Source organism: Engraulis encrasicolus, chromosome 6, assembly GCF_034702125.1.
Source record: "Engraulis encrasicolus isolate BLACKSEA-1 chromosome 6, IST_EnEncr_1.0, whole genome shotgun sequence".
Lineage (NCBI taxonomy): Eukaryota > Metazoa > Chordata > Actinopteri > Clupeiformes > Engraulidae > Engraulis > Engraulis encrasicolus.
This window is the reverse complement of record NC_085862.1, coordinates 12,498,081-12,520,256: the sequence shown is the minus strand read 5'-3', so window position 1 is coordinate 12,520,256 and position 22,176 is coordinate 12,498,081. Positions and strand designations below refer to the sequence as shown.

Sequence of the window (22,176 nt, the reverse complement as noted above, 5' to 3'; positions counted from 1 at the left end):
TGTCATATTAAACCTAATGGTTCTGGACTGATTGGACAATGCTTCGCAGTGCAGATGGACAATGACCCAAAGCTTCATCTGAAAGCCACTAAGCCATTTCTACCCCAGAAAAGTGGAATATTATTCAATGGCCCAGTCAATCACCTCACCTGAGTATGGTTGAGCAAGCATTTCACTTGCTGGAGGCAAAACTGAAGGGAAAATACCCTAAGAATAAGCAGGAACTGAAGACTGTTGCAATAGAGAGCTCACCATAGCATCACCAGGGATAAAACCCAGTGTCTATTGATGTCTATGGATTGCAAATTACAGGCTGTAACTGACTGGAAAGTATTTGCAACCAAATAATTAAAAATAAAAAGTTTGATGTATAAATACTAGACTGTCCAATTACTTTTGGTCCCTTAAAAATGGGGTGGCACTGACAGAAAATGTCATAATTCCGTCACAGTTCACTCGATTTGGACGCAAACACCCCCATATTAAAGCTGGAAGTCTGCTGTTAATGTCCATCTCGTTTGTTTCATTTCAAATCCATTGGGATGGTGTAGAGCACCAAAAACATGAAAATTGTGCAGATGTCCAAATATTTATGGCCCTAACTGTATATGTGGTGGTATGTTGGGGGTTGGGGTGGGTGGTGGGCAGACAAGGGATGTTCAGGTTTCTGTGTAAATCTTTGAACAAAAAGAAAAAACAAAAAAAAAGTCAATCACAAAATATTCTGTGTAGTTTAAAGTAAAAACCCAATATTACATATTTTGATGTTTGATATTTTATTAGGATCCCCCTTAGCTGATAAACATATCAGCTACTCGTCCTGGGGTCCACACAGGATATATCAAACAAGACGTCAACATACAGAACATATAAAAGGGAGAAAAGATATACTTCTTTTCTTGGGGAAACATACACTAAAACAGACAAAAAACAAGACTACATATATATATAAAAGAAGAAAAGAAAGAAATCTTTTCTTGATCATACACTGAAACAGACAAAAATATAAAATAAAGACAGACAACAATTAATTACTAACTAAACAACAAAAAAAAGGATTTAAGATTTTAAAAAGATATTTTATTGCTGTTGTGCCATTTGACATATTCAGGGGCAACCAGACAATCATTTTGTAAAAAGAAAAAAAAAGTTAAAGCTATTTGACATCGTATGAAACACACAGAGAAATAAAAATACAAATTTTAGCAGGGTCTGTGTTTTACGCACACACACGCGCACGCACACGCACTCAAACATACAGACATGCTTTATATTAAAAGTATATACATCTTTATTGATACAAATGGAAAAAAGAAAAAATATCTGAATAACAAACAAGAAATTAAAATAGAGAAAAAAGGGGTCTTCTTTACAGCATGATCTAGAAAAACAAAAACAGACAGAGAACACTGGGATTAATCCAAACAAACTACTCGATCACATTTGTGTGAATTGCAACTTCAAAACACACCAAAGTGAAGTGAACCGCAGACCTGAGCTGGAACCAACAGTGTGTGCATGTGTGTATAAATGACAGTCTTAAAACACACCAAGTGAACCACACCCCAAACTAGCAGAACAAGAGTCACTAGCTTATTTCCTCTATCCTATCTCCCGTCCTCCCCAAGTGCTCATGGCCTTGTGATGACGTTGCAAGAAGTCAATGACAGAAGTTTAATCCAATTCAATTGTCATTTCCTCATTTGCAGTCGGGTTATTAACACATTCACTACCAAGTCACGTAAAAATATGTTTTGCCTCCCATGCGTTGGCTCCCAATTTTTTTTTTAATGGGATTCTGAATCTACACATTCTAATGCACATTCTGTGTGATGAACAGAACTGACATAGATCATGAAAACGCATACAAAGTCAAAACTCCTACAAAGTCAGAATCTGGATATTTCATCATCTGTGCATTTTATTACACAGAGTATTTGAGTTTTATTATAACCTAATTTTGGGTGAGTACTTTGGCACGTCTACTTTTATCTACAGAACGAAAACTGCCAGTCAAGTGACATTAGCTAGCTAGCATTTCAGATGATGTGGCTCTGAACTATAGCCTGACCAGGTGATTTTTGCATCGATAGTTTACTTGGAAGCTACTGGAGTTGTTCTTCGGGCATGAAAATGTATTTAGACCCTCAATTTAAACTCGGAGAGTCAGAGCGCACCCGTGACAAAAAAGGCTTTATCTCAGTTCGAATGTTGAAAAACGCTATTTTTACCTAAACAAGTGCTCGCTTAAAGTGGAATAACTTCGGAATGGTATAAGCTACAAACAAACCGTAAAAATATACAGACAGCTGAGTTTTTGGGCTTTCGAACAAGCTCCGTGTCTGTGGGTTGAAGACAAAATATTCGGTGGCTGTTCAAAAAACGACAAAAAATTATGAAATTGGCTGGGAGTCTACAGCTAAATTTAAAAAAACGGCTGGTATTGAATGTATTAAATGCAGTGTTGCCAGATTGGGCGGTTACCAGATTGGCCATTTGGTGGGGGTTTTTTTCTGCCGTTTTGGGCCCATAGAAGTCAATGTAGTTTGCTGAAATTGGGCGGAATTTAGCGCATTTTGAGAAACTTTTGGGCAGGATTTGATCAGACACATCTGGCAACACTGGTTAAATGGGGAAAAGTCCTCTAAAAGTTTCTGTTGCTAGGCAACTTTATCGTTTTCTCCACAGAGGCAGGGCGTAAGCGAAGCGTGAGGCTTCAAGCACAGGCTGAGGACGGGAGGTAGAATAATGGAAAGAACCCACGGTGTGTGTGTGTGTTTGTGTGTGTGTGTGTGTGTGTGTGTGTGTGTGTGTGTGTGTGTGTGTGCGCGCGCGCGCGCGCGCGCCAAGATATCCTGTTCATGCCCGACTGCGTAGATGTGAGAATCAAAAGTAAAACCTGTTCAAGATTCCTCCTACAAAGACAGAATAATGTAGCTTAGCATGCATATGGATATTTCCCCGCTCAAAAAATAAAACACAGCAAGATATACTGTATATAGAGCAAACATTGCTTCATAGGTTTCAATGGAGAAAGTGTTTTTATACAAACTTCATGCTGGGAAAAAAGATAAAATAAAATCACAAGTATGGTGCTTGTATTCATAATCGCACGCACAAATGTGCATCCGCACAAACACGCTCCAAAAGAATGAAATCTGTGTGAAGACCTACTTTTTTGTTGGTCGCCTTGCTGCTTCTTGGCGAGCGGCGTGGCGTGGATTTGGCGGCAGCGGGCGCGGGGGCGGGACTCTTGCGGCCCTTCTTGAGTCTGCTCATAAGGCCGCCCATCTTCTTAGGCGTGTTGGAGATGCAGAACATCATGGACTGCCTTCGCTCCGCCTGCACACACACACACACGCACACACGGAACACCGGTGAGATGACAACACACACAAAGCCTAGATGGCAACCGTTCTGTATGATATCAGCTATGTGTGCAGCAAATAAGAGAGAACGATAGATGGCTTGTTTTATATCGGCCATCATGTACATACAGTGCCCTCCATAATTATTGGCACCCCTGGTTGAGATGTGTTAAAAGCCTTAAAATAAATTCAGTGTTTATTGCAGAAGAATACTGTCACACTGAAAATTGTAGGAAAATGTAGCCTTCAACTCAAATGAATTGTAAGAAAATAAAAAAATCCCTGACTAAAAAAATAATTATTTTTCATTAAATCACCTGTTCCACAATTATTGGCACCCTTAACAATTCCCAGGAAATAAATATAATTGAAGCATTTCTGTCATTTCTACAGTAGTTTACAAAGTTTACCAGAGTATGTAGGAACATTTAATTAGTAATTCATCACTTCCTGTTTCCCTGGGGTATAAATATGACGTGACACCGAGGCCATTTCTCTTATCCACTCTTAAACATGGGAAAGACAAAGGAACACAGCATACAAGTGAGGCAGATGTGCGTCGACCTTCACAGGTCAGGCAGAGGCTACAAGAAGATTGCCACTCAACTGCAGCTGCCCATATCCACTGTGAGATGAATAATTAAGAAGTTCAAAACAACTGGAACAGTGGTAAACAAGCCTGGACGAGGACCCAAGTTTATTTTGCCACCACGCACAGTGAGGAGGATGGTAAGAGAAATCAAAAGATCTCCAAAGCTCACTGTTACAGAATTACAACAAATGGTAGCATCCTGGGGTCACAAAGTCTCCAAATCAACCATCAGGCGCTGTCTACAAGCCAACAAGCTGTTTGGGAGGCATGCACGGAGAAAACCTTTCCTCACTCACAATCATAAACGCAAGCGTCTGGAGTTCGCCAAGCGGTATTGGGGCTTCAACTGGGACCGTGTGCTTTGGTCAGATGAGACCAAGATTGAGCTTTTTGGCAACAAACACTCTAAGTGGGTCTGGCGTACCACGAAAGATGCGCATGCTGAAAAGCACCTCATACCCACTGTGAAGTATGGGGGTGGGTCAGTGATGCTGTGGGGCTGTTTCGCTTCCAAAGGCCCTGGGAACCTTGTTAGGGTGCATGGCATCATGAATGCTTTGAAATACCAGGACATTTTAAATCAAAATCTGTTGCCCTCTGCCCTAAAGCTGAAGCTGGGTCGTCACTGGGTCTTTCAGCAAGACAATGACCCTAAACATATGGCCAAATCTACACAGAAATGGTTCACCAGACACAAAATCAAGCTCCTCCCATGGCCATCTCAGTACCCTGACCTCAACCCCATTGAGAACCTGTGGGGTGAGCTGAAGAGGAGAGTACAGAGGAGAGGACCCAGGTCTCTGGATGATTTAGAGAGATTCTGCAAAGAGGAATGGCTGAAGATCCCTCTTTCTGTCTTTTCCCATCTTGTGAAACATTATAGGAGAAGATTAGGTGCTGTTTTGTTGGCAAAAGGGGGTTGTACAAAATATTAACACCAGGGGTGCTAATAATTGTGACACACATTATTTGATGTCAAATAATTATTTCTTTATGTGGGATTTTTTCCCCACTGAATAAATGCAATTGTATTGAAGGTTGGATTTTTCTCTTTTTTTCCATTAAGGTCCCATATTATTTAGAAAAAAATAATAATAATTGGAAGCTAAAAAACACATCTCAACCAGGGGTGCCAATAATTATGGAGGGCACTGTACATATTTGGAGAGAGAGAGAGAGAGAGAGAGAGAGAGAGAGAGAGAGAGAGAGAGAGAGAGAGAGAGAGAAAGAGAGAGAGAGAGAGAGAGATATGTTGTTCAGCTCACCGGTGACTTGGCCGGGCTGTTGACGAACTTGGTGTTGGTGTTGCGGTTCTTTGGAGTCAGGGGGCGCTGGAAACATGAGGACTGCCTCTTCGCCTGACACACACACAGACACAACAGAGTTTTACACACACACGCACCAATGAAATAAACAAAGCTAGCCATCACATTTAGAAGCTAGGACAACGATACTTGTAGATGACGGAGGATGAAGATAGAGCTGGCCAAACTATTTTGCATTGTCTGGTTGCATTCTAACACATTGCTGGGCCATGGAAACACACACACACACACACACACACACACACACACACACACACACACACACACACACACACACACACACACACACACACACACACACACACACACACACACACACACACACACACACACACACACACACACCTCCCTATCTGACTAACACATGAGGGTTTAACGCATCTTGTCAGAGATATTACATTACCCTCAGCCAACATTTTTTTTTAAATCCAAAGCAATTCACAATAATTTGCAGGGTATTGGTTACAGTCCCTGGTGCAGTGTGGGGTTAGGTGCCTTGCTCAAGGGCACTTCAGCCATGATGTAGGGAGGGGTGAGGTTGGGATTTGAACCTGCAACACTCTGAACTTGAGATCACCTCCCTAACCATTTGATCACGACTGCCCAGAGCGAGTGAGTGAGCACGGGTGTGAGAGAGAGAGGTGTGGTGTGTGTGTGTGGGGCAGACTTACCTCGGGTGTGTCGGGGTCGTGTTGCAGGGGGAGGGGCGCGGGGCGTTTGGGGGCCATGAGGGAGAGGCGGTGGCAGTCGAGGGAGGCCTGCAGCTGACCGGGCAGCGTGGAGGCCCTACGCAGCGTCTCAGTGGGGTCCCCGAAACGCACCTCCTCCTCCGACACCGGCAGGAACGCAGTGGCCGCCTGCTGCTGGAGGAGGGAATACACACACACACACGCAGACACACACACATGCAGAGGTACACACACACACGCAGAGACACACACACACACACACACACACGCAGAGACACGCAGGCACTGACATGCACGCAGAGACACACACACACACACACACGCACAAGAAATATGTTAAACTAAGTTTTCACATGGGTTAAAAAAAACAAAAAAACTTACTACTATTTCTTAACTTATTTACAAAAAAAGATGTGTAGTCCATCATGACATTGTACCACTCAGCACACCAACACAACGTAGACACACACACACACACACACTAACAGATCACACTCGGGAGATATTTAGGTACAGGTTATTGGTACAGCCCTTGAGCAGTGTGGGGTTAGGTGCCTTGCTCAAGGGCACATCAGCCATGGATGAAGCGGCTGGTAAGGGTGGGATTTGAACCTGTAACCCTCTGGTCTAAATGCCAGTGCTCTAACCATTGAGCCCCACATCCACGCTTCCTTACCATGACCTCCAGCCTGTAGCTGCTCTTGAGGTGCTGTGTGGTGTGACTGTGTGTGTGTGTGTGTGTGTGTGTGTGTGTGTGTGTGTGTGTGTGTGTGTGTGTGTGTGTGTGTGTGTGTGTGTGTGTGTGTGTGTGTGTGTGTGTGTGTGTGTGTGTGTGTGTGTGTGTGTGTGTACCATGAGGTGTGTGTGTGTGTGTAGGCATGCAAACTGGTCAGGGGTGAAAAAGGTGACAAGAGTGCGGCGCGGGGTGACGGGGCGGCGCGGCACGGCACGGCTTAGTGCAGTGCACACACGCGCAGGCAGGTGCATGTGTGTGGAGTGCGCAGTGGATGGTCATAACTGTCTCAAACTCGGGGGGGAGATGATTTAGCTAAAAACGTCCTTAAATTGTGAATTTTGAGCATACTCCAGCGGCCAAGGGACAGTGAATATGAGAACTGCCAACCAACTTTGTTACTCCATGATTTAGCTGTCTGATGGGGGGTGGGTAGATAGATAGGCTAGAATAGGTTTTTAAATTACATTTTGATAGAGCAGTGGTTCTCATAGTAAGTTTCCCAAACAACTGACCTAATCAAAACCCTTAGTAGGCCTATTGAAAAATAAAATTAACTAATGCCCCCAATGGCAACTAAGAACCCCCTCCTCTCAGCAGTCTCCTTCTTAACACCCCCTCAACACTTGCTTGGTTGTGATCTCATTTACATATTTAATCATACTTTTTAAACTTGCAATACAAAAAACAAACACTGTGTCATAGTTTGAATTAGCTACTGAAATTTTACTCAAACTGCTCAAATTGTAGACCATTCACCTAGTATCTCTTATCTCCCTGTGGAAAATGAGTAGGGAGGAAAGCTCCAACTTTGACCTTGAAAAAAAAAGTATGTTCCACTAAATATAAATCGGTAAGCTTATATGTTTAATAGGTCTCATGATATACTAGGGATTACACTTGGAATGATTATGCCTACTGTTGTAATTTGTCCCGTGTCAAACGCTAGACGGACTGGCCTAGACTTCTCTCTCCCCTCTCCCTCTCTTGCGCATTATAAACGGCCTGCAGTGTTTGATGCACGATGTTGGTTACCTCGCGCGGGCTACATGCGCTTCTTCACCTGGTTTATTACCTGGTAGAATCTAGCTACTTTAGCCTTTTCCCCCTGTAGCGCACTCAGTCGTTAAAACTCTACTACCGGTTGGATTCACTCGCGCAAAAATCAGATGTCAATTGCATCGCCTATAATTCGTATAGGCCTACCGGTAGCTAAACAATACAGCGAACGGAAAAATGAAATATTCTACTGTTGACGTGCATGGACATGTGAAACAATTAACCTAAAAAGCATACGAGGAACACGCGACATGTAACCAAGCTTCCATTAACGGAGCTCTTTTCAGAATAAATACTTTATCACGAAGGCAGGGAAGCTGCTGAGTCAAATTATCAGGAAAAACAACTAAACCATCTGTCGCTATTACATCCACTCACTTCTCATCGAAATGCTAGCGTCCCGTTTATTGTTGTCATACAAGAAAAGGCCTGCAGAATCATGATCTTAAATGGCAATTGTGCATAACATTACGCCGAAATTAGCAGTTAAACCATTTGATCATGAGAGGTGTGGGGTACCTGTTCGATAACCATGCAGCTTCCACAGTTAAGTCCAAAGACGACACATTTCTGCATTTGGGTAGGAGGAAATAGTCGGACACAACCCTCTCACACACCTCTCTGGGAAACGTTATCTGTGACAGATCGTCTGGACATTTTCATATTGATTGACAAAGTAACTCTCCAGCCCAGCCGACTGAAGAGACCTCGGTTTAGCGCTGTTTTCCAAAGTATGAGAGCTTATGAGCTCGTTCTTGCTCTGCCAACAAATACAAATACTGTGATTGGTCAAACGTCCTTGTCGGTTGTAGCATCTCTCCTGTCATTACAACAGAGTGACATCTTCTGCGGTAGGCCTACACTTTCTCCCCCCTAAAAATTTCTCCTCGGATCTGCACGATTCACAGAAATGACCCATTTTTATTTAAAAACGGCGAATTTCGCCGAAAGGTGGCACGTTTGCATGCCTGTGTGTGTGTATGTGTACCATGGTCTCCAGCATGTAGCTGCTCTTGAGGTGTGTGTGTGTGTGTGTCTGTGTGTGTGTGTGTGTGTGTGTGTACCATGGTCTCTAGTGTGTAGCTGCTCTTGAGGTGTGTGTGTGTGTGTGTGTGTGTGTTACCATGGTCTCTAGTGTGTAGCTGCTCTTGAGGTGTGTGTGTGTGTGTGTGTGTTACCATGGTCTCGAGGGTGTAGCTGCTCTTGAGATGTTGGGGGTAGTTCTTGTTCCTCCTCTGCAGCTCGGCGATGCGCAGCCAGTCCTCCCCTGCCCCGTCCGGCTCGTTCTCCACACCCACACAGAAGGCACTGGAGGCTACACACACACACACACACACACACACACACACACACACACACACACACACACACACACACACACACACACACACACACACACACACACACACACACACACACACACACACACACACACACACACACACAGTTTGTGAGATATTCTGCATTGTAACTGTACATTGCCGCGCTGTAGACTTCAAGAATCAACTTCTTTTAGTCTTACACACACACACAGGCGCCATAAACCCAGAACACACACACACACACACACACATACGATGCAAATGATTCATCGACTTTAGATAAAATTGTCTAGCAAGAGGTTGCTTGAACAAAATGTATAACTCGTGATTAATCGCTAGAGGGCGCTAGTAACTGGATAACATGCAGCCCTAAGGACCGTCCTTATGAAATTAATGAGACACATGACTTTCTCAGCTTACACTTGGCACATCACACACCACACCAACACGAACACACACCACCTCACACACAAACACACCACCTCACACACAAACACACACCACCTCACACATAAACACACACCACACACACCTCGAGAGGGAGCAGGGTTGTGCACGTTGCTACGGCGATATCCTGGCAGGTTGAGGAGGTGGTCGCTGGCAGCCCCGGACGCTGGAGGTGTGCGAAAAAAAAGTCATGACATTGTGCAGTGATAATTATTTTCGATCCATGACATCAAAAAAACGATTATTTAATTATAATAAAAACGTAAAAAAACATTGTGTGTGGAATGTGCCACTGGTTCTTTTTTTCAGTAGATAGTAGGTAATATTTCTGTTGTGCCAGATAAATTGACTTATGAATGCTACACAGCACCTGAAAAGCTGTCATTTTTTGCACATTTACTGAAGTAAATATCGCAATAATTTGTGTATTGCAGTACATTGTGATAGTATTGCAGTACATTGTGATAGTATTGCATCGTGGCACATGTATCGTGATGCACATTGAATCGAGAACCCCTTGCCGATTAGCCTGGTGATGCCATCCTATGTACTTCCACCCAAAGCCAATCAGCAAACAGCTGAGTGGTGGCGCAGAACTCACCCATGGAGTCTGTTACTGATTGGTTAAGGTAACACTACTCACACTTTTGTCTTGTTATTTGTATGCTTTGGCAACACTATATCGTAACAGTCATGCTAATAAAGCACAATTTGGACTTGAATTAGAATTCAGAACTCCAATGACTTTAAATGGCAGAGTAAGGTCAGACCATCTCCCACCCTCCATAGAAACGGATTCCTCTTAGCTTGTTCCAGATAGTGTGATGGAGTCCACAGTCGGCTTTCGCCCAGGTTACTTGCTTATAGCAACACCTACCAGATGCCATGTTGCCAGGCTCCAATGAGAAGTCTGTGGACACAGGTCGAGATGAGAGGTTGGGCTGGGAGCGTGCAGCCTGCAGGCTTTTAGAATCCTCCTATACACACACACACACACAATAGAGGAATGACATGTTACTGGATTCTTCTTCACATCTCTCTCTCTTTTTTTGAGCAGTTTGTTATTGCTCATTTACAAAAAAAAATGACAATATGACAATAAAACACCAAGGGTGGGTTTCTCAAATCCGACCAAAATTAGCCTACGGACCAAGTAAGTCCGAACGAAGTTTGACACAACAACTAAGATTTCTTGAAACCCTTTGACCAACTAGGTCCGATGTAGGTACGAAGTAAGTCAGATGAAATTCCAACCAAGTAAGTTCAGACGCACGATGAACTGAGTCGTTAGTTGCTAAGTAAGTTAGCAACTAACCTATCGAGAAACCTAGCCCAGTTTTATCATGTACAACTGTATACAAACGTGTGTGTTTGTGTGTGCTCACCATGTCATTACTGTATGGTGTGTGTGTGTTTACCTTGGTCATGGTGATGTTGATGACCTGCGTGGTGCGTCTGCGTTTGGCGGAGTCTGTGACGGCGCTGCCTGGCATGCGAGAGGTGGACTGGTGGCTCATGGGGGTGAAGTAGAGTGTCTCCACCGAGCCCTGCTTCTGGGCCAGACGCCTCGAGCTACGCACCAATGGGGTACTAGGCAGGCACACACACGAGAATGGGTTACAAGGGGTTACAATGGGTTACAAGCAAGTAAAGCTGCTTTCTTTTGCTGCTGATTTTCAACTATGCCCAGAGCCAGCGCCTTACGATGTGCAGCGCCAGATGTAAAGGCAACTCAAAAGTTGTTTTCAAGTAAAAACTCTTCTCTTTCGTGGTTATCTACTACACAAATGCTTGAACGAATGTGTGTTTGTTCTTACACACACACACACGGATGAGTTGAGCGTGATTCACAGGTCACACACACATGCACGCACACGCGCACGCACACGCACACAAACGCACGCATGCACGCACACACACACACGGTTGAGTTGAGTGTGCTTCCCAGGTCTCTCTCTCTCTCTCACACACACACACACACACACACACGGATGAGTTGAGCGTGATTCCCAGGTCACACACACACACACACACACACACACACACACACACACACACACACACACACACACACACACACACACACACACACACACACACACACACACACACACACACACACACACACACACACACACCTAGTTGAGTTGAGTGTGCTTCCCAGGTCTCTCTCTCTCTCACACACAATCACAGACCTGGTTGAGTTGAGTGTGCTTCCCAGGTCCAGGCTGTCTTCACTCAGATCTCCTTCATCTGACTTCGCTTCTGCCCTCGTTTGCCGTCTGGCACCCACAGCTTTGGCAGCCCTCTACACCCACACATACACACACACAAATTGTTATAGGTCTGGCATGTAGATGATTATGATTACGACCATGCATCAGTGAACAACAACACCCGTGATATAATTGGTAGATGACAGATCAGTCCAATTAAAATCACAACCACACTGAAGCAACTGCCTCAATGTGTTTTACCCTAGTAAAATAAAGGAGAAATAAAAATAAAAATAAATAAAAAACTACCGGCAAGTGGCTGTGCTGGGCAGGAGAGCCAGAGAGAGACCGACGCCAAGCCTGAGGAGCATGCTCACTAGCCCTCTCTCTCTCCTTTCCCAAACGCCAATTCTAACCCTGATGTGATTGTCGTTCTCTCGTTGTGTACTGTCACATTAATTACTTTTGTTAACAGCGTCTTACCTGGCCCTCATGCTCCTTCTTGTCCAGCTGCCCCTGAGACAGATAGAGAGAGAGAAAGAGACAGATATTTTATGTGAACTGATGCAAGGTTAATTGCTGTGTGTGATGTGTGCTATATGTTTACTGCAATGTGCAATAATGTGTATTAGGTCTTGTAGGTGTGTTATGTTTGTATCTTTGTGTGCGTTTCGTATTTGTATATTTATGTAAGCTGTCAGACACCTTAATTAAAAAATGAGGTAAGCAATTAATTACTGTACTCTACTACCTGCAGTGTGTCGGCGAGCCTCCGGATGGTGCTGTTCTCGCTCTTCAGCGTGCTGTTGAGGGTCTGCAGCATCTCCACCTCCCTCCTGAGGGCCTGCATTTTCATCTCCGCGCGCTGGTCCGCCCCCTCCCCGTCCTGCAGCTCGGCCCGGAGCCGGGACACCTCACGCTGCAAAGCTGCGCTCTGAGCACTCTCGCCCTGGAGCTTGTCCAGTTCTGCAGAGAGCGCTGCATTGTGGGTACGTTCTAGCTGCAGCTCCGCGACGCTCTTGCTCCTTTCCGAGGACACCTGCTCACGAGACATTCATTTATTATATGAAGCCACATGAAATCTGAAAATAAAGTCTCAAAACAGCCACATATTAAATAAGAAGTATTTTCAGTTTTCTGTATATACTATATGTATATAAGGAAAAATAAAAGTAAAGTATATACACACCTGCTCCAGCTGAGTCTCGAGCCTGAGGAGGTCCTGCTGAAGCGTGGTTACTTGGTTACCGTGTTCCATCTCCAAGGCGCCCACCTGCGCTTCTTTCTCCTGGGCCACTTCCTCAAGCTGAGACTGCAACTTGCAGACTTCCTGCTGAAGCAGCATCTTCTCAGCTTCCAGTTCCGCGCCGGCTTCCTGAAGCTGGGATTGGAGTTTGCTGACTTCCTGTTGGATCTGAGAGACTTCCGCCTGGAGTGAGTTCTTATGCTCGCGTACCTCCTCCAAGGTCGCCATACCCGTCTCCTTCTCAGTGTTGGCTTCCTGGACACGAGACTGCAGCTTGGCGATTTCCGCTTGCATCTCAGATTTCTCAGAGCGCGCGGTCTCCAAGGAAGTCAGGTGGAGGTCCCTCTCGGCAGCAGCTTCCTGTAGCTGAGCCTGCAGCTTGCTCACTTCCTCTTGCTGTAACATCACCTTCTGAGCACGCTCAGTCTGCAGGGTCTCCTTCAGAGCAGCAGCCTCTTCCAGCTGAAGTTTCAGCGCGGCAACTTGCTGCTCCAACGAAGCCTGCTTAGCGAGCTCAGCTTCCACGAAGGCTTTGTTTTTAGCAGTGGTTTCCTGAAGCTCCGCTTGGAGAGTGGCGACTGTGCCTTGGTACTGCGAGACCTCTTTCTGCAGTATTTTATTCTGCTCGTTCTGGGTCTGCAGGGATGCCATACCCGTCTGCTTTTCAGCAGCAGTATCTTGAAGCTTGGTTTCCAGTGTGGCAACTTGCTGCTCCAAAGAAGCCAGATTAGCTAACTCTGTTTCCACTTGCTGCTCCAGCAAAGCCCGCTTGGCGAGTTCCATTTCCACGGAGGCTTTGTTTTTAGCAGCAGCCTCCTGAAGCTCTGCCTGCAGAGTGGAGACTGTGCCTTGGTAGTGTTCAAGTTTCTGCTGGTACTGCGAGACTTCTTCCTGTAGTATTTTATTCTGCTCATTCTGGGTCTGCAGGGATGCCACACCGGTTTGTTTTTCAGCAGCAGCATCTTGAAGCTTCGCTTGCAGTGTGGCAACTTGCTGCTCCAATGAAGCCTGCTTAGCGAGTTCCGTTTCCACAGAGGCTTTGTTTTTAGCGGCAGCCTCCTGAAGCTCTGCTTGGAGAGTAGCGACTGTGGCTTGGTAGTGTTCAACTTTCTGCTGGTACTGCGAGACTTCTTCCTGCAGTATTTTATTCTGCTCGTTCTGGGTCTGCAGGGATGCCATGCCGGTTTGTTTTTCAGCAGCCGCATCTTGAAGCTTCGCTTGCAGTGTGGCAACTTGCTGCTCCAATGAAGCCTGCTTAGCGAGTTCCGTTTCCACGGAGGCTTTGTTTTTAGCGGCAGCCTCCTGAAGCTCTGCTTGGAGAGTAGCGACTGTGCCTCGGTAGTGTGCAACGTCCTCCTGGAGGGAGTTCAGCTGAGCGTGCTGTGAGTCACTGGCGACCACATGCGCCTCCCTTTCAGCAGCAGCGTCTTGAAGCTTGGCTTGCAGTGTGGCCACTTGTTGCTCCAATGAAGCCTGCTTAGCAAGCTCAGTTTCCACTTGCTGCTCCAATGAAGCCTGCTTAGCAAGCTCAGTTTCCACTTGCTGCTCCAATGAAGCCTGCTTAGCAAGCTCAGTTTCCATGGAGGCTTTGTTTTCAGCAGCCGCATCCTGAAGCTTGGCAACTTCAGTTTTGTACTGATCAACTTCCTCCTGTAGCAGGTTCAGCTGAGTGTCTCTGGAGACCACATGCGCCTCCTTTTCAGTGACCTCTTCTTGAAGTCGACTCTGGAGTTGGGAGACCTCTTGCTGGACGTGGGCGACTTGCTCCTGAAGTATCCTCTTCTCTTCACGCTCTCCGTCCAAAGCAGATTGTTCGGCTTCCATGTCTGTGCCGGCTTGCTGAAGCTGGGATCGGAGTTTGCAGACTTCCTGTTGGATTTGTGAGACCTCCGCCTGGAGTGAGATCTTCTGCTCGCGTTCCTTCTCCAAGGCCGACATTTTGGCTTCAATGTCAGTGGCGGAATCCAGGAGCTGAGACTGCAGCTTGGTCACTTCTTGCTGTAGTGAGAATTTTTCAGCACACTCTGCCTTCATGGCCAATTTATCTGCTTCCATGTCTGTGCCAGCCTGCTGAAGCATAGACTGGAGTTCGACGACTTTCTGCTGGTACTGCGAGATTTCTTCCTGCAGTATTTTATTCTGCTCGTGTTGGCTCTCCAGGGATGCGATATCCGTCTGCTTTTCAGCAGTCGCGTCTTGAAGCTTCGCATGCAGTGTGGAAACTTCGGTTTTGTACTGCTCAACTTCCTCCTGGAGGAGGTTCAGCTGAGTGTGCTGTGCGTCTCTGGTTACCACATGCGCCTCCTTTTCAGTGACTACCTCTTGAAGTCGGCTCTGGAGCTCAGAGACTTCCTGGTGGAATCTCTCAACTTCCTGCTGCAGTGAGGACTTCTGAGCACGTTCAGTCTCTAACGCAGATTTTTCGGCCTCCATTTCTATCCCAGCTTGCTGAAGCTGGGATTGGAGTTTGGCGACTTCTTGTTGGATCTGTGTGACTTCTGCCTGGAGTGAGATCTTCTGCTCACGTTCGTTCTCAAAGGCCGCCATACCCGTCTCCTTCTCAGCGTTAGCTTCCTGGAGCAGAGACTGCAGCTTGGTCACTTTGTCTTGAGTCTCCGATTTCTCAGTACATGCGGTCTCCAAGGAAGTCAGGTGGAGGTCCCTCTCGGCAAGAGCTTCCTTAAGCTGAGCCTGCAGCTTGGCCACTTCCTCTTGGTGATGAACTATTTCCTGTTGAAGAGTAACCATTTTCTCATGCTCCGTTTCCAACGCAACCATATCTGCGTCTTTGTCGGCAGCAGCATCCTGAAGTCGGGCCTGCAGTTTCGTCACTTCCTGTTGGTACTGTGTGATCTCCTCTTGCATTGAAATCTTCTGACCACGTTCTGTCTCCAAGTCTCTCATAACTGCTTCCCTCTGAATGTTGGTGTCGTGAAGCTGAGCCTCAAGTTTTGCCACCTCCTCTTGGCGGATATCAATTTGCTGCTGCAGCTTCGCTGCCTCTTGCTGCGCTGTCTGAAGGGCTACCACATCAGCTTCTTTTTGGACGTCAGCTTCCTGCAGCCGAGCCTGAAATTTGGAGATTTCCTGCTGCAGCTGCTCCACGGTTGCCAGTTTGGCGTCTCTTGCCGTCGCAGCTTCATGAAGCTGAGCCTGGACTGAAGCCACTTCCTGGTGGAATCTCTCAACTTCCTGCTGCAGCGAGGACTTCTGAGCACGTTCAATCTCCAAGGCCAATTTCTCTGCTTCCATTTCTGTGCCAGCTTGCTGAAGCTGGGATTGGAGTTTGCTGACTTCCTGTTGGATCTGAGAGACTTCCGCCTGGAGTGAGTTCTTCTGCTCGCGTTCCTTCTCCAAGGTCGCCATACCCGTCTCCTTCTCAGCGTTGGCTTCCTGGACACGAGACTGCAGCTTGGTCATTTCCTCTTGCATCTCAGATTTTTCAGCGTGTGCAGTCTCCAAGGAAGTCAGGTGGAGGTCCCTCTCTGCAGCAGCTTCCTGAAGCTGAGCCTGCAGCTTGCCCACTTCCTCTTGGTGATGAACCATTTCCTGTTGAAGAGCAACTGTTTTCTCATGCTCCGTTTCCAAAGCAACCTTATCAGCTTCTTTGTCGGCAGCAGCGTCCTGAAGCCGGACCTGCAGTTTCGTCACTTCCTGTTGGTACTGTGCAACTTCTTCCTGCAATAAACTCTTCTGAGCGCGCTCCGTCTCCAAGGCTCCCGTAACCGTTTCCCTCTGACCGATGACCTCCTGAAGCTGATTGTGCAGTTTTGCCACTTCCTGTTGGCAGACCCGAAGTTCCTCCTGAAGCCTCAACGTCAGTGCGTGGGCCATGTCCAAAGCAGACACGTTAGCTTCCAGCTTAGCGGCGGACTCCTGAAGCTGGCCCTGTAGCGTTGTGACGTCCTGCTGGTAGTTGAGGATCTCCTGCTGTAGGGAATGTTTGGCAGCCCGTTCACTCTCCAGAGCCAACAAGTCTGCTTGCTTTTCGTCGGCAGCGTTTTGAAGCTGACCCCGAAGTTCCATCACGGAATGTTGGTGCTGCGTGAGTTCCTCCTGCAAGGAGTTCTTCTCCTCACACGCCTTCTCCAGAGCGGCGATGCCGGCTTGGTTTTCGGTCGCGGCGGCTTGTAGCTGAGACTGCAGCATGGCTGCTTCCTCTATGCGCCTCACGATATCCTGTTGCAGCGTCATCTTCTCGGCACGCTCCGTCGCCAAGGCCTCGACGTCCGCCTGTTTCTCATTGGCTGCTTCTTCGAGCTCTGACTGGAGTTTGGTGATCTCGCCCTGAACTCGTTCCCACTGGTAATAATAACACAGAACCAAATGATTGTTACAAAAATCACCATGGAGGCAACAGTGGGCAGATCTTTAAATAGTTATATACTAATTTGGTAGCTCTGGTACATGTCCGTATGTAGCAAAGTAACAGGGACAGTCTGTTCAGATGTGCCTCTATTTTTTTCTTTCCTTCAAATTCCAAGTTATCAGAGGACTTGTTATTGCAGTAACTGGTTCTAACAAAGCACTCTGTATGAGCATGATAGAAACGTAACCACGATGGGTTTTTTGTGTTGCATTTCATGGAACACCTATGAATAAGTTAATAAAAGGCAAAAGTCACTGGATTTTGATCGTCTGCAGCTTTACCTCCATGATGGGTCCCATGACTTCGCCGTCGTGGCAACAGCGCTGGGCCTGAGCCTGAGCAAGCTCCTCCTGCAGCACCTTCACCTTCCCCAGCTGGATCTCAAGCTGCTCCTCAAGACTCTCCTACACACACACACACACACATGCACACACACACACACACACACACACACACACACACACACACACACACACACACACACACACACACACATGCACACACACAAAGTTGAACACTTTCACCTTGACTCTCAAGGTGCTCAATAAAAGGATAACACTAGTGCATGAGCAACATACATTCCAGAAATAAACAACAAAACCAAAACAGACAAACAAGCGCTCGTGTGCCTACATTGTGCAGCGGGGCTTGGTCGAGCATGTGTGTGTGTGTGTGTGTGTGTGTGTTTGTCTACCTTGTGCAGCAGGGCTTGGTCGAGCATGTGTGTGTGTGTGTGTGTCTACCTTGTGCATCAGGGCTTGGTCGAGTCCCTGCTGGAGGTCGTGAGCGCGTTGGCCGTTCTTCTCCGCCGCTTCCCGCAGCTCTACCATCTGTTGCTGTAGCAACGACAGCTGACCTGCAAGCTCCCGCACCTGGACAGGTAAACCACAAACCAGCCAATCAGAACACGGAGGTTAACGAGCTAGCCATACAGGTACATGCACGACACCCACACAAACAAGGACACCGACATACACTCATTCGAAATACTAATAACTACAAACGAGGACACAGACACACACTCATTGAAGATACTAATTAGAGCTGCACGATATATTGAAAATATCGCGGTATCGCGATATCAAGGCTTGCGATACATGTATCGCAAAAGTTGGTCATATCGTGATCTCTATTTTTTTTATTTTTAATAACAGCCAATTTGGTGGAAAGGTTAAAAAAGGTATTACAAAGGTTGACATTTTAAGTTGATGCTGTATATTAGCCATTGTGTTTTCCGAATGAAAATAATGATGGAAATAAAACATTGCTCTCAGTTGTTTCATACATGACAAAGTGTAGAACGGCAAGTAGAGAGGGGAAAAAAATATATATATATATATATATTAAATATCACGAGTAGTATCGATATCGCGATATACAGTCATGTTATCGTGTATTGCATATGTTTCTAATATTGCGCAGCCCTAATACTAACAATTACAAGCACCGGCAGAACAGGCATGAAAAGACACAGCCATTCACATGACGCAACACGCACGGCTACAAAATATGTGCATCTATGGACATAGAGGACATACACACACACACACACACACACACCTGTGTGGAGAGTATCCCGTTGTCATCTGTGAGGTCGTCCATCCTCTTGTCTTTCTGGCCGTTATCGGTCTTCAAGTCCTGATTCTGCTGGATGACCTCATGCAGTCTCTGCAGCACTCTGAGACAGACACACAGACACACACAGACACACACACACAGACACACACACAGACACACACACACAGACACAGACACACACCTCTTATAGTGCGGTGTAGTAGTGGATCCTCTCTCGTCTTCACAGAAATTCCCTCCGTCAGCTCTTTTAGCGCTGTCTTGTTATACTCTAATGGCATTCTTGTAGAGCAGTGGTTCCCAAAACTGGGGGGGCAATACCCCTTGGGTGTCGCAAAAGGTATTGCCGGGGCGGGCCATGGACAAAAAGGGATTTCGTATGAAAATGGGAAATCTACAGGTTTTACTTATTATGGCGTTTCGTTTAGTGAGGTCTGTCTTACCGGTCGTGTGTCTCCTGTAGTGTATTTAGTGAGGTCTGTCTTACCGGTCGTGTGTCTCCTGTAGTGTATTTAGTGAGGTCTGTCTTACCGGTCGTGTGTCTACTGTAGTGTATTTAGTGAGGTCTATCTTACCGGTCGTGTGTCTCCTGTTGTGTGCTCAGTGAGGTCTGTTTTACTGATGGCGTTTAGTTTAGTGAGGTCTGTCTTACCGGTCGTGTGTCTACTGTAGTGTATTTAGTGAGGTCTGTCTTACCGGTCGTGTGTCTCCTGTAGTGTATTTAGTGAGGTCTGTCTTACCGGTCGTGCGTCTCCTGAAGTGTGCTCAGGGAGGTCTGATTTTGGACGTCCTGTTCCCTCTGCTCCCTCGTCAGCTTCTGATACTGATGCTGCAACTGGCCCAACTGACACTCTGGAGGACAGACAGACAGACAGACAGACAGACACACACGTTTACCCATGACGCTGGCCCAGGTGGTGTGTGTACCCATGTCGCTGGCCCTGGTGTGTGTGTGTGTGACCATGTCGCTGGCCCTGGTGTGTGTGTGTGTGTGTGTGTGTGTGTGTGTGTGTGTGTGTGTGTGTAACCATGTCGCTGGCCCTGGTGTGTGTGTGTGTGTGTGTAACCATGTCGCTGGCCCTGGTGTGTGTGTGTGTGTGTGTGTGTGTGTGCCCATGTCGCTGGCCCTGGTGTGTGTGTGTGTGTGTGTGTGTGTGTACCCATGTCGCTGGCCCTGGTGTGTGTGTGTGTGTGTGTGTGTGTGTAACCATGTCGCTGGCCCTGGTGTGTGTGTGTGTGTGTGTGTGTGTGTGTGTGTGTGTGTGTACCCATGTCGCTGGCCCTGGTGTGTGTGTGTGTGTGTGTGTGTGTGTGTGTGTGTGTACCCATGTCGCTGGCCCTGGTGTGTGTGTGTGTGTGTGTGTGACCATGTCGCTGGCCCTGGTGTGTGTGTGTGTGTGTGTGTGTGTGTGCCCATGTCGCTGGCCCTGGTGTGTGTGTGTGTGTGTGTGTGTGTGTGTGTGTGTGTGTGTGTAACCATGTCGCTGGCCCTGGTGTGTGTGTGTTTGTGTGTGTGTGTGTGTGTGTGTAACCATGTCGCTGGCCCTGGTGTGTGTGTGTGTGTGTGTGTGTGTGTGTGTGTGTGTAACCATGTCGCTGGCCCTGGTGTGTGTGTGTGTGTGTGTGTGTGTGTGTGTGTGTGTGTGTAACCATGTCGCTGGCCCTGGTGTGTGTGTGTGTGTGTGTGTGTGTGTGTGTGTGTGTGTGTGTGTGTGTGTGTGTGTGTGTGTGTGTGTGTGTGTGTGTGTGTGTGTGTGTGTGTGTGTGTGTGTATACCCATGTCGCTGGCCCTGGTGTGTGTGTGTGTGTGTGTGTGTGTGTGTGTGTGTGTAACCATGTCACTGGCCTTGGTGTGTGTGTGTGTGTGTGTCCATGTCACTGGCCATGGTGTGTGTGTGTCCATGTCACTGGCCCTGGTGTGTGTGTGTGTGTGTGTGTGTGTGTGTTTGTGTGTCCATGTCACTGGCCCTGGTGTGTGTGTGTCCATGTCACTGGCCCTGGTGTGTGTGTGTCCATGTCACTGGCCCTGGTGTGTGTGTGCGTCCATGTCACTGGCCCTGGTGTGTGTGTGCGTGTTAGGTATGGTACGGTTTGCGTAGCAAACCGAAACCGTACGGTTTGCATGTCACGGAACGGGGTACTGCGCAACCGCACGTTGCCCACGGTTTCCAAAAAAAAAAACACCAGCGGACGACGCAATTAAAATCCTACTACTTTTACAAGCATACAACACAAAGACTACGTAGGGTATTGAGTGTGGAAAGACTGATTTTTATCAGCCAACTGAAAGGCATAATGTAACAGCATGCACCAGCTGACTAGGCTACAGTAGCCTGCGCAAGTGCAGGTCGGTCAGCAGCGTCTCCCTTTCCCCCCTCTCTCTCCACGTTAACGCAAGCGACTGCCCCCAGCCTTTATTCTGACCAATTTAAATTCAATGAACATGAATTTACAAAAAATGACAGATTAGCAGAACAAAGTAGACTATGACTTACGTTACAGTAGCCTAGTGTAGGCGATATCCACGTGACATTGAATGGGGATTCCAGACGGCAAAATGCGAGATAATTGAACATATCCACCAGATTCACTGCGCTGTCCTTAACTGGAAACTGTATTCCTGATATGTAGCCAGTTAAACTCTGATGGAATGAAGGGAACTTTGTGCTGTTGCCTAGTTAACATTGATTTTTAACACTATAACCAAAATAAAATTTGACTGTTTTAACAGTCTCAGCTTCACAGGAGTTTTTTGAAACATTCTTGTGTATTGTATACACTTCTAAAAAAAACGATCTTTTTAAATTATTTGTTACCTTAACTTTTACATTTTAACATAACTTAACCCTCTCACTTGTTCATTTAAAATTGAATTTGACTTCTGATGTTACTTCTATCACTCTCACGGCCGGCAGTTTCATGATAGGAAGCAGCTGATTCATCCTAAGCGCAAAACTCGCAGAAAGCGGTATCAAAATAAAAGTCCAATTCATTCTCAATGTGTCATTAACCAAAACTGCACTGACCAAATGGTCCCACTGCCTACAGGAGAGTAACTGTTTTAATTTTACACGTCAAATGTGTTATAGTATGTAATATTTGAATATTTGTCAACTTAAAAGTTAGGACTTAGTTCTCCTTTTTTGTGAAATAAATGGAAGCATGTTAAAATCATTGATATCTTTCCTCTTTCAGTAACTTCACCTTGTTACAGGTTAAATGAAGTCAAATTCAA

General features: G+C 46.4%; 1 protein-coding gene across 2 annotated transcripts in view; it reads right to left on the bottom strand.

Annotated features, from left to right (window-relative positions):
- Nucleotides 1-759: 759 nt before the first annotated feature.
- numa1 (nuclear mitotic apparatus protein 1) overlaps nucleotides 760-22,176 on the bottom strand; it is a 29,877-nt gene continuing 8,460 nt past the window's right edge. The window contains exons 10-25 of one of the 2 annotated variants that reach the window (XM_063200656.1): nucleotides 19,682-19,793; nucleotides 18,927-19,044; nucleotides 18,110-18,238; nucleotides 17,648-17,770; nucleotides 12,941-17,299; nucleotides 12,503-12,790; nucleotides 12,235-12,267; nucleotides 11,731-11,843; nucleotides 10,954-11,125; nucleotides 10,413-10,512; nucleotides 9,621-9,701; nucleotides 8,945-9,081; nucleotides 5,957-6,148; nucleotides 5,226-5,318; nucleotides 3,175-3,342; nucleotides 760-1,381 (exon numbers count right to left, since the gene is read on the bottom strand). In XM_063200656.1, coding sequence (XP_063056726.1) covers nucleotides 1,370-1,381; nucleotides 3,175-3,342; nucleotides 5,226-5,318; nucleotides 5,957-6,148; nucleotides 8,945-9,081; nucleotides 9,621-9,701; nucleotides 10,413-10,512; nucleotides 10,954-11,125; nucleotides 11,731-11,843; nucleotides 12,235-12,267; nucleotides 12,503-12,790; nucleotides 12,941-17,299; nucleotides 17,648-17,770; nucleotides 18,110-18,238; nucleotides 18,927-19,044; nucleotides 19,682-19,793 — 6,230 coding nt within the window. In that variant the 3' untranslated portion in view covers nucleotides 760-1,369. The remainder of the gene's footprint in view (nucleotides 1,382-3,174; nucleotides 3,343-5,225; nucleotides 5,319-5,956; nucleotides 6,149-8,944; nucleotides 9,082-9,620; nucleotides 9,702-10,412; nucleotides 10,513-10,953; nucleotides 11,126-11,730; nucleotides 11,844-12,234; nucleotides 12,268-12,502; nucleotides 12,791-12,940; nucleotides 17,300-17,647; nucleotides 17,771-18,109; nucleotides 18,239-18,926; nucleotides 19,045-19,681; nucleotides 19,794-22,176) is intronic. The other variant, XM_063200657.1, reaches the window with a different exon arrangement.